General features: G+C 45.7%; 2 protein-coding genes across 2 annotated transcripts in view; both read right to left on the bottom strand.

Moving 5' to 3' along the window:
• Nucleotides 1-774: 774 nt before the first annotated feature.
• LOC144673278 (uncharacterized) lies at nucleotides 775-4,073 on the bottom strand. Its single transcript, XM_078535192.1, has one exon. It carries the CDS (start codon nucleotides 2,645-2,647, stop codon nucleotides 1,610-1,612), a length of 1,038 nt encoding a protein of 345 aa, XP_078391318.1. The 5' UTR covers nucleotides 2,648-4,073; the 3' UTR covers nucleotides 775-1,609.
• An 11,899-nt stretch (nucleotides 4,074-15,972) lies between these two features.
• Nucleotides 15,973-16,681, bottom strand: part of LOC144673269 (uncharacterized) — a 36,277-nt gene continuing 35,568 nt past the window's right edge. Inside the window, 2 exon segments of the mRNA XM_078535184.1 lie at nucleotides 15,973-16,127; nucleotides 16,130-16,569. Of these exon segments, the coding sequence (XP_078391310.1) occupies nucleotides 15,973-16,127; nucleotides 16,130-16,569 (595 nt within the window).

The raw sequence follows: 16,681 nt of genomic DNA, 5'->3' as shown, positions 1-16,681 counted from the left end.
GTAATGTATCCAGGTTTTCTGACAATACAATGTTGGGTGGGAAAGTAGGTGCTGAGGAGGACACAAAGAGGCTGCAGAGGGACATAGACAGGTTGGGTAAGAACATGGCAGCTGGAATACAACATGGTGAAGTGTGAAGTTATCCACTTTGGTAGGAAAAAAAAAGAATATCTTTTGAATGGTGCAAGACTGGGAAATATTTGCATTCAGAGGGACCTGGCTGTTCTTGTACATGAATCACAGAAAGTTAACATGCAGGTACAGCAAGCAAATGGTCTGTTAGCTTTTGTTACAAAGGGATTGGAGTATAAGAGTAAAGATGTCTTACTACAATTATATAGAGCATTGGTGAGGCATCACCTGGAGTACTGTGTGCAGTTTTAGTCTCCTTACCTAAGGAAGGACATACTTGACCTAGAGGGAGTGAAACAAATGTTCACCAGACTGGTTCCTGGGATGAGGAGATTGTCCCATGAGGAGAGATCGAGCAGACTCGGCCTAGATTGAATGGAGTTTGGAAGATTGAGTGATCCAACTGAAACATTCTTAAATGGCCTTAAATGCTGGGAAAATGTTTCCTGTCTGGAGAATCTAGAACACGGGGAATCAGTCTCAGAAGAAGGGGTCGACCATTTAGGACTGAGATGAGGAGGAATTTCTTCACTCAGTTGTGAATCTTTGGAACTTTCTAACCCAGGGATCCGTGGCTCTCAGTTATATTTAAGACAGAGGTCGACAGAGTTTTGGGTACAAGGGGAATTAAGGTTTCTGGGGAGTGTGGATCTGAGGTAGATGATCAGCCATGATCATATCATATAGCAGAACAGGATTGATGAGCCGAATGGCCTCTTCCTGCTCCTATTTCTTATTTTCATTCAGTCTCAGTCTGGTTCCCCTCAAGCTGCTGAGTGAGTGAATTAAATCTTTCTTCACAAATCACCCGGATACCAGACTACAAGTCAGGCCATGAACATTGTTTATTGTTTACAAATCACAGTGAAATGTGGGCACACAGACCTTTCTAGACATGTCGAAATGTAATCAGAGTTATCCAGCAGTTCAGCACTAATGGGGAGAGCTATTTCATAAAACAAGGAACAAAGACTCCACAGGATATTCAGTGATTCACTGTAAATCAGCACGAATGGATGCTGAGTATTAATTACAGCAGGGAGCAGAGGCTGAGGTTATCAATTGGTTGAGTTTATTTTCAGAGTAATTCCTTCAATATTTGACAAGTTAACAGCTTTGAACAGCCCGTCTCTCAAATAGCTCGAGCCTACTTGTAATTAAAAACATTCAGAACTTACCAAGCTTCATCCTCGAGTTACAGAACAGACTTTCTCCCATCAATATAGAGCTGCAGGATTGCACTGTGATCTCTTTATTGTTCATCTTTCGTTCAAGGCAGTTTCTGAGTGATTTACATTGAAAACGAGGTTTGCAGACATGATGGTCTATTCACACATAATTGAGAGATGGTGCGGGTGCACGCTAAGTCTAAACTGGGCAACTAACATTAGAGATCAACCCCAACTGTCAGAATGAACATGATTCAGTCCAGGATGTGATTAACAGCAGCAATAACAGCAGAATCCAACCCCTGTAATCACTTGTGAACTCTCTGGTGTGTCACCAGGTAGGATAAGCGAGTGAATCCCTTCCCACACTTGGAGCAGGTGAATGACTTCTCCCCAGTGTGAACTTGCTGGTGTGTCAGCAGGTTGGATGATTGAGCGAACCCCTTCCCACACTCGGAGCAGGTGAACGGCCTTTCCCCAGTGTGGGTGCGCTGGTGTGCAGTGAGGTGAAATGATTGCCTGAACCCAGTCCCACAGTGAGAGCATCTGAATGGTTTCTCATCAGTGTGAATACGTTGGTGGTATTGCAGATCCCCAGAACTTTTAAAGCACTTCCCACAGTCTGGACATTTAAACGGCCTCTCGTCAGTGTGAACTCGCTGGTGTTTCAGAAGGCGGGATGATGTCCTGAGCCTCTTCCCACACTGTGAGCAGCTGAATGGTGCATGCGCAGTGTGAATGCGCTGGTGCTCCCTCAGTCCATGTGGGTTTTTAAAGCTCTTTTCACAGTTGGGGCATTTAAAATCTCTCTTGTCAGTGTGAACTTGCTGGTGTTCCAGCAGGTGGGATGAGCGAGTAAATCCTTTTCCACACACGGAGCAGGTGAATGGCCTCTCCCCAGTGTGAAGTCGCTGGTGTCTCTGAAGGCAGATTAACTGAGTGAATCCCTTCCCACACACGGAGCAGATGAACGGCCTCTCCCCGGTGTGACTGCGTCGATGGGTTTCCAGATTGGATGGGGATCTGAATCCCTTCCCACAGTCCCCACATTTCCACGGTTTCTCTCTGGTGTGAACGGTGCTTTTTGCTTCCATGTTCAAAGGATAATCATATTCAGGTCCTGATGAATCAAGCCACTCTGGCAGATTTGGATGTGATTTTGGTTTGACTTTCCCGACTGCAAATCCTTCTAGTAGCTTGTAAAGTGAATTCAAAACAGAAACAAAAAATATGAAAGAGAATTCACAAAAACACAAAGATAGGTTGTGAAATTGAGCTGAACGAATCCCGTAATTTGTGGGGTCGGCACTAGGAAAAAGTGACCACGAAAACTGTTGGATTGTCATAAAAACCCAACTGGTTCACTAATGTCCTTCAGGGAAAGGAACCTGCCTCCCAGTCTGGGCTACAAAAGACTCTGGCCTCAAAGGGAGAAGAGAGAGTGAGAGGTGGAGGAGGGGAAAAGGAGAAGGATTTCATAGCCCTGCAACTCAACCCAGAATTTTGATACAATTTCCCAAACTCATGAGCCCCACCACCTGGAAAGACAAGAGCAGCTGGTGCATGGGGAAAAACCATCAGCTCTAAGACACACAGCAGTGAGTTCACACTGGGGAGAGACCAGACACCTGCTCCATGTGTGAGAAGGGGTTTAATCCATCATCCAACCGGCTGACACACCAGCAAGTTCAGCAGAGACTCCAGGGGTTGGATTCTGCTGTTAATCACATCCAGGACTGAACCATGTTCATTCTGATAGTTTGGGTTTGTTTCTACTGATGTTAATAAGCTCTGCAACTGGACTAGATATTCAATATTCTGGAAATCGGCTTGTTTTACTTTGTCAAATAAAGTATGTTTCTTCAGCCTACAACAAACAGTGATTTACTTGTAATTATTTTCAATTTAGTTACTGTATTCAGTACTCATCATGTGGTCTGCTCTACATTGGGAAGATCAAACACAGATTGGGTGATCACTTTGTGGAACAGTCTGTCAGCTTGACCCTGAGCTTCCAGTCACTTGTCATTTTAATTCTCCACCCCACTCCCACTCTGACCTCTCTGTCCTCAGCCTCCTGAACTGTTCCAATGAAACTTAATGGGAGCTCGAGGAACAGCAGCTCATCTTTCGATCTGGCACTTTACAACCTTCCAAACTCAACATCAAGAGAGTTGTCAGGATTGAAACTCTCTACCTGAAAAGGTTGTGGAACCTGACTCTATAAGGAGTTTTAAAAGGAAGTTGACAGGTTTTTGAGAATGAGGAACTTAAAGGGTTACAAACAGAAAGTGTGTGTATGTGGGTCTAAACATGACTGCTCTTTCAAAGAGCCAGCACAAGCACAAAGGGTTGAATGGCCTTTTTCTATGCTGTAAGTTTCTATGATTCTAGGAATTTAGCCCTTGTGTCTGTTCCACTGTGAAATGAGATCATGGCTTATCTGTGGTCTAATTCTATACACCTGCTTTGCCCCACATCCATTAATACCTTTGGTTAACAAAGATCGTTCAATGTCAGATTTAACATTAGTCTCACATCAACTGCTGTTTGTGGAACAGAGTTCATCACTTCTACCTCCCTTTGTGTGTAGAAGTGTTTGCTGACTTCAGTCCTAAAAGGTCTGGCTCTCATGTTTACAATATGCCCCCAGAGTCTAGGACTATGACTCTTCTTTGGAACTGACTGAATCTTTGTCTGAATCTGGGGAAGTGAGGACGAGCATGGCCTAAAAATTGTAGCCATGTCTTTCACAGTGAAATGAGGAAACAATTGTTGACACAAAGCTTGACAAGTTTGGAGTTTTCTGCCACAAATGACAATTCCCTCACCAATATCACTACCCATTCACTCCACCTTCCCCTCTCAAGATGACAATAGGCAGTTGCCTGCATAAGCCAAACCTCTTACCAGGGTTTCCAGTCCCGCACACACCATGTGTTTTTTTATTCTATGATGGGATGTGTGCATTGTCCATCCCTAATGGCCCTGGAGCTGTGTGGCTTGCTGGGCCGTTTCAGAGTGAACCACATCACTGTGGGGCTGGAGTCACATGTAGGCCGGACTTGGTAAGGACGGCAGATTTCCTTCCCTAAAGGGACATTAGTGAACCAGATGGGGTTTACGATAATTGATAGTTTTATAAATTATTAACCGACTCTTGGAGTCCAGGTATCATTCAGGTAAAACTGTGCTGCACTCACAGGGACAATAACCCATAGTCCGATGTTGGGACTTGAACCCATGTCCCCAGCCCAGTGGCATTACCACTGGGGCACCGTCTCCCCGCCCTCCGAGCTCGCGCGCGGTGTCCAGGCTCCCCACGGTTCACAATCTCCACCCGCCCTCCGAGCTCGCGCGTGGTTTCCAGGCTCCCCCTCCCCGGTTCACAATCTCCAGCCGCTGGATTCATTTCTCACCCTTTGTGATCTCAAGTCGACCGCTCCTTCTTCCAGCTCCGGTTCTAGTACTGCGCATGCTTCAGTCGCGGCCTAACCCCGCCCCTCCATCAGTCCAATTGGTTGGAGGGCATACCGCACCCGCTCCGTCCTCTAGTCCCGCCTCTCTCTTCCTATTGGCTCGGAACCGCTGTCAATCAGCTGGGCATTGTGAGCTGTCAGGTGAGAGGTCACTGTTGGGAGCGGGTTAATAAACCCCGGGCAGGGGGGCGGGGTTTACAAATCCCGAGTGCGGCCCCAGATCCGAATATTAAACAATGAACATTCTCCACTCTCACTATCCGCCGGACAGGTAGATAAGGTGGTTAAGAAGGCATATGGGATACTTGCCTTTATTAACATTTAAGTTATGGTGAGAGGTTGGATAGACTTGGGTTGTTTTCCTTGGAGCAGAGAAGACTGAGGGGTGACCTGATCGAGGTTTACAAGGTTGTGAGGGGCACGGACAGGGTGGATAGGGAGCAGCTGTTCCCCTTAGTTGAAGGGTCAGTCACAAGGGAACACAAATTCAAGGTGAGGGGCAGGAGGTTTAGGGCGGATGTGAAGAAAAAACTTTTTTACCCAGAGGGTGGAGAATGCGCTGCCTGGGAGAGGGTGTTGAAGGAGGGTTGCCTCACATCCTTTAAAAAGTACCTGGATGAGCACTTGGCACATCATAACATTCAAGGCTATGGGCCAAGTGCTGGTAAATAGGATTAGGTAGGTAGGTCAGGTGTTTCTCACGTGTTGGTGCAGACTTGAAGAGCCGAAGGGCCTCTTCTGCACTGTGTGATTCTGTGAACAACCTCAAACAAAGAGACCAGGACCCTCCGAGCATGCACAATTCACCCGGCCAACCTGCGGCAGATAGAGCGGTTTCTGAGATGTTTGGGACTGTGGGTAATACGGATGCCATTAGAGACCCAGAGTCCGTTGATCATTAAAATAAAAGCAAAATACTGCAGATGTTGGAAATCTGAAATAAAAACAGAAAATACTGGAAAAACTCAGCAACTCTGGCAGCATCTGTGGAGAGAGAAACAAGTGATAATGTTTCAAACCCACTATGACTCTTCATTGGAACTGACTTAATTTTTGTCTGAATCTGAGGAAACGAAGACAAGGTTATGCTGATATAGAGATTGCAACTAAGAAAGACCAAGGCCCATCTCCTACCATCCAAACCCTACGACAATGGATCTGTTGGCCAATCTTTGCAATGAATCCATTTCATAAATCTGTAACAGACCAATACATAATTCTTCTGCTATGTTTTGCATTTGATGGGAATTATCAAATGTTTTTACGACTACCAGCTTGGGCTGTGGATGGTGATGCCTTCACTCTTCTCTGTTGATCGAATCCAGAAGGGCTACTGTAGTTAAAAGGACTTGGCTTGCAAGATACAATCGCATTTAGAGGGATAAAGGAACATTTTAATATCATAGTTCAGTGACACCTGATCACTTACCAACAGAGTCAGTTTGTAAAAACGTAAAGAAAATAATCACAGCTGCTACAGATTATTCTCTAGCTACAATGAGATAGATAAGAAAAGAATCAAGAGAAAGGAATCAACAGTGCAGAGGCATTCAAAGAGAATGGTTTGGTTAACAGTGTCAAAGACTGCAGACAGGATGAGAAGGAAATTGCAGCAGAATTTACCTCTGCCATATTCACATAGGCTGTAATTTGTGACTTAAATAAGAGCTGTTTCAATGTTGTGGCAGTTACAGAAATCTCATTGAAGGGATACAAACATGGAGTTCTGGGAAAATGTGCTTGGATTTGGGAGGTGACAAGGACTTTGGCGAGGAAAGGGTGATTAGAGATTGGGTGGTAGTTGGCAAGAACATTGCGGTCAAGTGCTTGTTTTCTTGAGGATAAGTAGTTATGGCAGATTTAAAGGAAAGGACAGTACCTGAAGAGAGAGAGCTGTTAACAATATCAGCGAACATGGGAAGGTTGGGTGATCAATTGGAATAGGAATGGAGGAGGTGGGTTTTATGGAAAAGATAAGTTCTGAGAAGCATGAGGGAAGATTGGAGAGAAGCTAAAGAAAAAAGCAGACTCAGGGCTGCAGCAAGGGAGCTCTTTAGAAGCGGTTTGGCCCAGCGAGTCAATGGAAGGGAGGGACACAGCAGAGGCAGCTGATCGGATTGTCTCAATCTTAGTGACAAAAAAGCTCCATGGAAAGTTTGGCCCAGGTCTCTCTCCCTCTTAAAAACATTGACATCTTTTGCTTTCCCAGCTTGACACATTTATTTGTCTGACAAAGGATGGCCTCTTTCTTAATATTCACAATTAAATGGGCGGTTACCCAGGGGCCAATAAATTAATATAGGGCAGAGGTATATCTAGTGTTGTTAAATGGTACATATTATTTATGGTTCTCTAATTAAGTACATTTATTGCATTCCTTGTGAATAAATCCATTTCAGTAACAATTGCTGAAATGTTTGCTCCACACCCAAAGGGTTTCATCAAGTTTTCTTGTGGAGTTTGAGACAAAATCAACTTTCAAAATGATGCAGAGTTTCAGTGGCCAGTAAGTTCACAGATGACATAAAAATTGGTGGTGTTGTAAACAGTGAGGAGGAAAGCCTTAGATTACAGGATGATATAGACGGGCTGGAATTTAACCCTGAGAAATGTGAGGTGATGCATGTTGAGAGGACTAACACGGTTAGGGAATACATAATGAATGGTAGGACCCTAGGAAGTACAGAGGATCAGAGTGACCTTGGTGTACATGTCCATAGACCCCTGAAAGCAGCAGCACAGGGAGATAAAGTGGTTAAGAAGGCATATGGGATATTTGCCTTTATTAGCTGAGGCGTAGAATATAAGAGCAGAGAGGTTATGTTGGATGTGTATAAAACGCTAGTTAGGCCACAGCTGGAGTACTGTGTGCAGTTCTGGTCGCCACACTATAGGAAGGATGTGATTGGACTGGAGAGGGTGCAGGGCAGATTCACCAGGATGTTGCCTGGGCTGGACCATTTCAACTATAAAGAGAGATTGGATAGGCGAGGGTTGTTTCCCTTAGAGCAGAAAAGGCAGAGAGGGAACATATTAGTGGCTTACAAAATTATGATGGGCATTATTAGCGGAGGTGTCAATAATAGGGGGCATGGAATTAAGGTAAGGGGCAGGAGGTTTAGAGGGGATTTGAGGAAACAAAATTTCACCCAGAGGGTGGTAGGAATCTGGAACACGCTGCCTGAGGGGTTGGTAGAGGCAGGAACCCTCACAACATTTTAAAAGTATTTAGATGAGCACTTGAAAAGCCATAGCGTACAGGGCTACGGGCCAGGTGGTGGAATATGGGTTTAGAATAGACAGGTGCTTGATGGCCGGCACAGTCCCAATAGGCCAAAGGGCCTGTTTCTGTACTGTATAACTCTATGTGACTATGTTCAACAAATGAGGGAGATCTGTGCTCAGCCACGGCCCTCACTCACTCCGATTGGATGGGGGACCTGCTGCTCCCATTCGGTCCTCCATCCCACTCCTTCCTTCTACTGGCCTACAGCTGCCATCAATTACATGGGCATTGTGAGCTGGAGCATGTTCAATACGGCTGCTCCATCTATATCGGTGCGCATGCGCATTGCGAGTGGTGTCCAGAGACAGACAATTGAAGGTGTGGTTACCCAGGAACAAAAGCAAAAATTGCTGGAAAAACTCAGCAGGTCTGAAAGCATCTGTGGAGAGAAAGACTAGTTAACATTTCGAGTCCATATGACTCTTCATCAGAACTAAAGAGAAATAGAAATGTAATGAAATATAAGCGGTTAAAGGGGGTGGGACAGGTGAAGCTGGATAGAGGGCCAGTGATCGGTGGAGGCAAAGGAGAGACTGCAAAAGATGTCATAAATAAAAGGTCAAAGGGGTGTTGACGATGGTGATATGAGCTAAAGGATGTGCTAATGGTGACATTAAGGGTGGAAAGCAGGATGAGCAGTGACAGATGGCCCTAGTGGGGACGAGGTGTGGGGGAGGGGATCGAAATAGGCTTAAAGGTGGGGAATAAACAATGAATATAAATAAATTTCAAAAATAACAATAGAAATCAGTGGGAAAAGAAATATATATATAAAAATAAAATTAAATTTAAAAAGGGGGATAAAAGAGGGGGTGAGGATGGAGGAGAGAGTTCATGACTTGAAGTTGTTGAACTCATTGTTAAGTCCAGAAGGCTGAAAAGTGCCTAATTGGAAGATGAGGTGCTGTTCCTCCAGTTTCCGTTGAGCTTCACTGGAACATTGCAGCAGGCCAAGAACGGTCATGTGAGCATGAGAGTAGGATGGGGTGTTGAAATGGCAAGCAACAGGCAGATCTGGGTCATGCTTGCGGACAGACCAAAGGTGTTCCAAAAAGCGGTTACCCAGTCTGCGTTTGGTCTCTCCAATGTAGAGGAGACCACATTGGGAGCAGCAAATGCAGTAGACTAAATTGATGGAAGTGCAAGTGAAATGCTGCTTCACTTGAAAGGAGTGTTTGGGCCCTTGGACGGTGAGGAGGGGGGAAGTATAGGGGCAGGTGCTGTACCATCTGCGGTTGCATGGGGTGGGGGGGGTTGAGGTGTAGGGGGTGATGGAGGAGTGGACCAGGGTGTCCCGGAGGGAATGGTCCCTACAGAATGCCGACGGGGGGGTGAAGGGAAGATGTGTTTGGTTGTGGCATCATGCTAGAGCTGGCGGAAATGGCGGAGGATGGTCCTTTGAATACGGAGGCTGGTGGGATGATAAGTGAGGACAAGGGGGACCCTATCATGGTTCTGGGAGGGAGAGGAAGGTGTGTGGGCAGATGCGCAGGAGATGGGTTGGACACGGTTGAGGGCCCTGTCAACCACCGTGGGTGGAAAACCTCAGTTAAGGAAGAAGGAAGACATGTCAGAAGAACTGTTTTGGAAAGTGGCATCATCGGAACTATGCGACGGAGGCGAAGGAACTGAGAGAATGGGATGGAGTCCTAACAGGAACAGAGTGTGAGAAGCTGTAGTCGAGGTAGCTGTGGGAGTCGGTGGGCTTGTCATGAATATTGGTGGACAGTCTATCACCAGAAATTGAGACAGAGAGTTCAAAGAAGGAAAGGGAAGTGTCAGTGATAGACCATGTGAAAGTGTTGGAGGGGTGGAAATTGGAAGCAAAATTAATACATTTTTCCAGGTCAAGGTGACAGCATGAAGCAGCACCGAAGCAGTCATCGATATACCGGAGAAAGAGTTATGGGAGGTTGGGAGACTATGAGGTTGGAAACTGTGGAGGGAAGATCTCCTTTTGACACACAAAATAAACCCAACAGCCAAGTACTGTGTGCAGTTCTGGTCACCAAATTATAGAAAGGATATAGAGACACTGGAGAGGGTGCAGAGAAAATTGATAAGAATGATATCAGAAATGCATGGGTTTACATATCAGGAGAAGATGAACAGACTGGATCTCTTTTCTCTTGAAAAAAGATGTCTGAAGCTGAACTAATTTAGGACTTTAAAATGATGAAAGTTTTAATGGAGAGGAAACAGAGAGAATGTTTCCTCTTGTGGGGAAGAGCAAAACTAGAGACCATCAATATAAGATAGTCACCGAGAAATCCAGTAGGGAATTCAGAAGAAACTTCTTCGCCCAGAGAGTGGTGAGAATGTGGAACTCAAGACCACAGGAAGTGGGTGAAGTGAATAGTATAGATGTATTCATGGGGAGGCTAGACAAACATATGTGGCTGAAGGAAATATTAGCTCATGATGGTAGATTTAGAAGTGGAAAGATGAGAGGTGGCTTGAGTGGAACATAAACACCAACATGCACTGGTTGGGCTGAATGGCTTCTTTCTGTGCTGTATATCCTATATAATCCTGTGTAAGGCTTAACTGATCGTCCAACCTGGAGAGACACATGGACACTAGCAACAGGGTACTGCACACAGTACTTAGCTGTTGGGTTTATGTTATGCATCAGGTCGGCTTTGCTTTTTGCTTCAATGATAGATGTCATCTCTGCTGAGTAGGTCTCAAACCAGCCTTTATTGTGGATTCCCCTTTACCAAATGTTACTGCTGCTGTGTGAGAAATGGTTGAACTCAGCGACTTCCAAACTTCATCAGTATCAATGTTGATTGATTAAGCTTTTATTGATGTGCCTGTAAAATATTTCACTGCTTTGATTCCTGTTGTTTGATAATTTAATTTCATAATGGAGGCTTCACTTTGAAGAGTGTGTAAATCAGTAAGAATTGTCAGCAAGGATTAAGCAACAGGGAGAAACCGTGGAAATGTGGGGACTGTGGGAAGGGATTCAGTTCTCTATCCCGGCTGGGAACTCATTGGCACAGTCACACTAGGGAGAGGCCATTCACCTGCACTGTGTGTGGGAAGGGATTCACTGAATCATCCAGCTTCCAGAAACACCAGCACATTCACAGTGAGGAGAAACCGTAAAACTTACTCCGTGTGTGGGAAGAGATTCACTCAGTCATCCATTCTCCGGATACAGTCTGTGAGAATTCTGTTCTTTCTTTGACTGTGTATTAATATAGTCTGCAGGAGTTGTGTTCTTTCTTTGCCTGTGTGTTGATCTGTAGGGTAGAATCTCTGGAGGTGATGTCATGCTTTGAACCGGCTTGTCTGAGTTTAGAACTGTGAAATGGTGGAAGTGCAGGAGTTCTATGTAATCATAGAGGAATATGTGTGCTTTCATCAACAGGCGAATGCTGTTCACATGAACACACCTGTGATTGGACAAGAGCCACATGATTGAATAGTGAAATGTCCATGGACAGTTCTGATTGGTGGTCTCAGGGGAGCCAGTTGGCGGGGGGGTTTCCAACTAAGAACAGTCCACCTGAGGGATTTGGTACAGTGGAGAAAAGAACAAAGGAAAGAAGAGAAAGAAACACAAAAGCTGGAAACTCCACAAGAAAACTGGAAGCTCCAAGGAAAGAAGTGTGCTCTGCTGTCTAGATATGACAAGAGAAGTATAGAGCTCATGTTGTTCTGTAAATCACTGCCTGAACTTTACATTTCGTCTTTAAGTTTGTCCTGCCTTTCTCTTAATAGAGCTGCTCCATAACTGAAATTTATTGACACATCCGATCCTGATTCACTTGTGTGTCCAATCTCACTGCCCATCAAGTTGTTCACTCTGATAAGAGACCTTTTAATTGTTCTCACTGTCTGAAGAGTTTTCAAAGCTCTAAAGATCAGATGAAATACCAATGGAGAGAAACCATTCACCTGCACTGAATCTGGGAAGGGATTCACTCGATCATTCAACCTTCTGACACACCAATAAGTTCACATCTGACTGTATTGGTTGGATTCTATTGTTCTGTTGTTATTCTGGCCACTGTCTGAGTCTGAGCCACATTGTTCATCATCTCAACGTTGATTTCACCCTGAGCTGATTTTGTGACCAACATCCGCTCCTTTACCAAGGCATAGACACTTAGAAACATAGAAAATAGGAGCAGGAGTAGGCCATTTGGCCCCTCGAGCCTGCTCTTCCATTCAAGTGATCATGGCTGACCCTCTACCTCAACATCATACTCCCCCTCTTTTCCCAAACACCTTGATGCCTTTCATGTCTAGAAATCTATTCAGCGATTTGGCCTCCACAGCCTTTTGTGGTAGACAATTCCACAGGTTCACCATGCACTGAGCAAATAAATTTCACCGCAACTCAGTCCGAAATGGCCTGCACCATATCCTGAGACTGACCCCTTGTTCCAGACGCCCCCCACCACCCACCCCTCCAAACCCAGCCTGGGGAAACATCATCCCTGCATCCAGTCTGTACACTTCTGTCCGAATTTTAAACGTTTCAATGACGGCCCCTCTCATTCTTCTGAACTCCAGTGAATACAGCCCTAGTCGACCCAAAACTCTCCTCATACAACAATCCTGCCATCCCAGGAATCAGGCTGGTGAAGCTTTGCAGGCACTTCCTCTGTGACAAGTATATCCTTTCTTCGGTAAGGAGACGAAAACTGCACACAATACTCCAGGCTGCCTGCTTCCAGCTCTGTGACATCTCCAATTGCCCATTTCAAAATGATGCAGAGTTTCAGCCAATGAGGCTGATCTGGACTCAGCCCCGCCCCTCATTCACTCTAATTGGTTGGAGGATCAGCCGTCAGTGCTCATGCCTCCAACCCCGCCCCCTCTTCCTATTGGTCTAGCTCCGCCGTCAATCAGCCGTGCATCGTGAACTGTCAGGTGGATAAACCCCGGGCAGGGGGGGCGGGGTTTACAAATCCCGACTGCGGCCCCAGAGCCGAATATTAAACAATGAACATTCTCCACTCTCACTATCCGCCGCTTCCGGCTTCTCTCCGGGAACAACCTCAAACAAAGAGACCAGGACCCTCCGAGCATGCGCGACCCACCCGGCCAACCCGCGGCAGATAGAGCGGTTTCTGAGCCGTGTGGTATTGTGGGTACTGCGGCCGCCATTAGAGATCGAACTCACTTAATCTTCATTTGATTCTAGGGAAGTGGGGGTGAGATTCCGCTAATGTCGGTGTTGAAAAATAAGAAGGATCAAACTCAATCTTCTACCATCCGCATCCTGCAATAATGGAGCTTTTGGCCAATCTGTGTAATGACTGTTTCAATAAGTCACAGAAGCCACAGTTGCTCTGCAATGCCTTGCATTTTAATGGGAATTTTCAGATATTTTTACTGCTGTTAGATTGGGTTATGGACTATACCGTCTTCACTTTTTCCTGTTGATCCAGGAGCGGTGATATATTTAGAAGGACTTGGTCTGTAAGAGACAATCAATGTGAGACTGATAATGGAACATTTTTATGTTAATGTCCAGTGACACCTGATCATTTTCCCAGTGAGTCAGTTTGTAAAAAAAACCTCAAATAATCACTGCTACTGCAGTTGATCCTCTTGCTGCAATTTGATAAGAAAGGAATCAGGGATCAGTCCCACCCAGCTGGACAACAGTGAAGAGGCATTGAAGGAATTTTTGTTATAATTCATTCATGAGATGTGGCTAGGCCAGCATTTATTCACCATCCCTATGGATGGTTTGGTCAATTGTGTCAAAGACTGTAGATGGGCCAAGAAGGTCAAAGGACAATGAGGGAGAGTTTACCTTGGTTACATTGGATGCAGTTAGGGACTGAGAAGAGTTACTTTGATAACGTGGCAGAGGCAGAAATCTTATTTGTCGAGGGGCCAAATGGCCTACTTCTGCTCATATTTCATATGTTCAGATTCAAAAATGGAATTCCAAAAAGATGGGCAGGATTTGGGAGGTGTCAACACATTTCAGGACTTAGAAGGGGAAAGGGAGCTTGGAGTGGTTTGCAAGGATGGTGGGATCAATGGTTGATTTTATTGAGGAGGGGGTGATAATGTCAGATTTGAAGGAGAGAGGAGCAGTAACTGAAGAGAGAGAACTGTTAACAATGTTAACGAACATGGGAAGCTTGGAGATCAACAGATGAGTGAAAACAGGGCTGGGGTAGCAGGAGATGGGTCTCATGGCAAAGCTAAGTGCTGAGAAGGAACGAGGGGACATGGGAGAGAAACTACAGAAAGATGCACGTGCAGGGCGAGGGGGGAACATTCAAGGTCAATTGGACTGGTGATCTAGTGGAAGGGAGGGAGGCAGCAGAGGCAGCTGATCAAATTGTTTCAATCTTAGTGACAAAGAAACTCCATGAGCTTCTCACACTTGTTGGCGATGAGGATGGAGGAGACAGGGGAGAGGGAGAGCCCTTCAAAAGGAACTAACTTGTCTCAGAGATACTAAAAAGACTCAACACACTGTATTTAACACAAAGCTGCTGATTTGAATTTTATCCACAATACTATGCCCTATAACTGGGCTGGAGTTTATTAACATCAGCAGAAACAGACCCCATTGAACATAGTTCAATTCTGTTTGTGATTAACAGCAAAATCCAATCACGATAGTTACTTGTGAACTCCCTGGTGTGCCAGTAGGTGGGATGATGAGGGAATCCCTTCCCACACTCAGAGCAGGTGAATGGCCTCTCCCCAGTGTGAAGAACTGGTGTTTCAGTGGGCTGGAAGTGTATTCAAAATCATGAGGGGTCTGGACAGGGTTGATGGGGAGAATGTGATGAGTTCCCCCTTTTGAAAGGATCTAAAACGAGAGGGCACAGATTTAAAGTAGTTGGTAAAAGAAGCAAAAGTGACACGAGGAAAACCTTCTTCACGCATCGAGTGGTTAAGGTCTGGAATGCACTGCCTGGGAGTGTGGTGGAGGCAGGTTCAATTGAAGCATTCAAAAGGGAATTATACTGTTACCGGAAAAGGAAGAACGTGCAGGGTTATAGGTAGAAGGCGGGAGAACGGCTCTAAATCAAATGACCATTCAAAGAGCCGGTGCAGTCACGATGGGCTGAATGGCCTCCTTTTGCGCTGAAACAAATCTGTGCCTCCAGGCCACTTTGGAGGCTGAGGATGTTTCTCCTTATGGGAGAGACCACAATTAGGGGCCACTGTTTAAACATAAGGGGTCTCTCATTTGAGACAGAGATGAGAAATTTGTCCTCTCACAGGGTCGTCAATTGTGGAATTCTCTTCACCAGAAAGCAGTGGAGGCTATTGAATAATTTTGAGGTTGAGTTAATTCATGATTGACAGGGAGTCAAAGATTATGGGGGTAGACAGGAAAGTAGAGTTGGGGCCTCAATCAGATCAGCTATGATTTTATCACATGTCCGAGCAGGCTCACAGGCCTGAATGGCCTACACATGCTCCTAATTCATATGATTAACTGCTTTCTACCACAAGGCCTTTCTCTGGGAGGGTCACTGTAGATTTCATCCTCTAGCTCCAAGCCAGGCAAATCTTCCAGCTTCTTTTCCCTCACCAAGTCCAAGTGAGCTGCAAACTACACAATCCCAGATGTGCAACTGCCTTCTGTGGGAAACACCCAGATAAATTAAACAAAAGAACCTTCTAACTCCAACAGTCCATCTCCATGGCAACATGGCATGCTTTGGGAGGTTCCAAACAGAAATCTTTTTCCATCCATATAGCATTTTATTTTATGATCCATATGAAATGTGCAATGGATATTCGCAACAAGCCTCAAAGAGCATCAGCCCACTGGAAACAAAGTTGTGAGACCGGCCAGTCCAGTATAAAGGGATCCTCCCACTTCACCAACTGTCGGGATGAACACGGTTCAGTTCTGGACGTGATTAACAGCAGCAATAAGATCAGAATCCAATCGCTGTGATCACTTGTGAACACGCTGGTGTGTCTGCAGATGGGATGACTGAGTGAATCCCCTCCCACACACAGAGCAGATGAAAGGCCTCTCCCCGGTGTGAACTCGCTGGTGCCTCTGCAGGCTGGATAATCGAGTGAATCCCTTCCCACACTGAGAGCAGGGAATGACCTCTTCCCAGTGTGAAGTTGCTGGTGTAGCAGCAGGTTGGATGACTGGGTGAAACCCTTCCCACACACAGAGCAGGTGAACGGCCTCTCCCCGGTGTGGACTCGCTGATGTGTCTGCAAGTTGAATAACCGAGTGAATCCTTTCCCACAATGAGAGCAGGTGAATGGCCTCTCCCCGGTGTGAACTTCTCGGTGTGTTAGCAGGTTGGATAACTGGGTGAATCCCTTCCCACACTCAGAGCAGGTGAACGGCCTCTCTCCAGTGTGAACTCGCTGGTGTCTCAGCAGGGTTGATGAATCACTGAATCCCTTGCCACGCTGAGAGCAGGTGAACGGCCTCTCCACTGCATGAACTCGCTGGTGTGCGTGCAGCTGCCATGAACCACTGAATGCCTTCCCACACTCAGAGCAGGTGAATGGCTTCTCCCCAGTGTTACTGCGCTGATGAATTTCCAGTGCAGACGGGCATCGGAATCCCTTCCCACAATCCCGACATTTCCATGGTTTCTCCATGGTGCGAGTGCCCTTGTGTCTCTCCAGGTTTGACA

Source organism: Cetorhinus maximus, unplaced genomic scaffold, assembly GCF_964194155.1.
Source record: "Cetorhinus maximus unplaced genomic scaffold, sCetMax3.hap1.1 HAP1_SCAFFOLD_323, whole genome shotgun sequence".
NCBI lineage: Eukaryota > Metazoa > Chordata > Chondrichthyes > Lamniformes > Cetorhinidae > Cetorhinus > Cetorhinus maximus.
The sequence above is the reverse complement of the archived record's forward strand: the minus strand, read 5'-3'. Positions and strand labels throughout refer to the sequence as shown.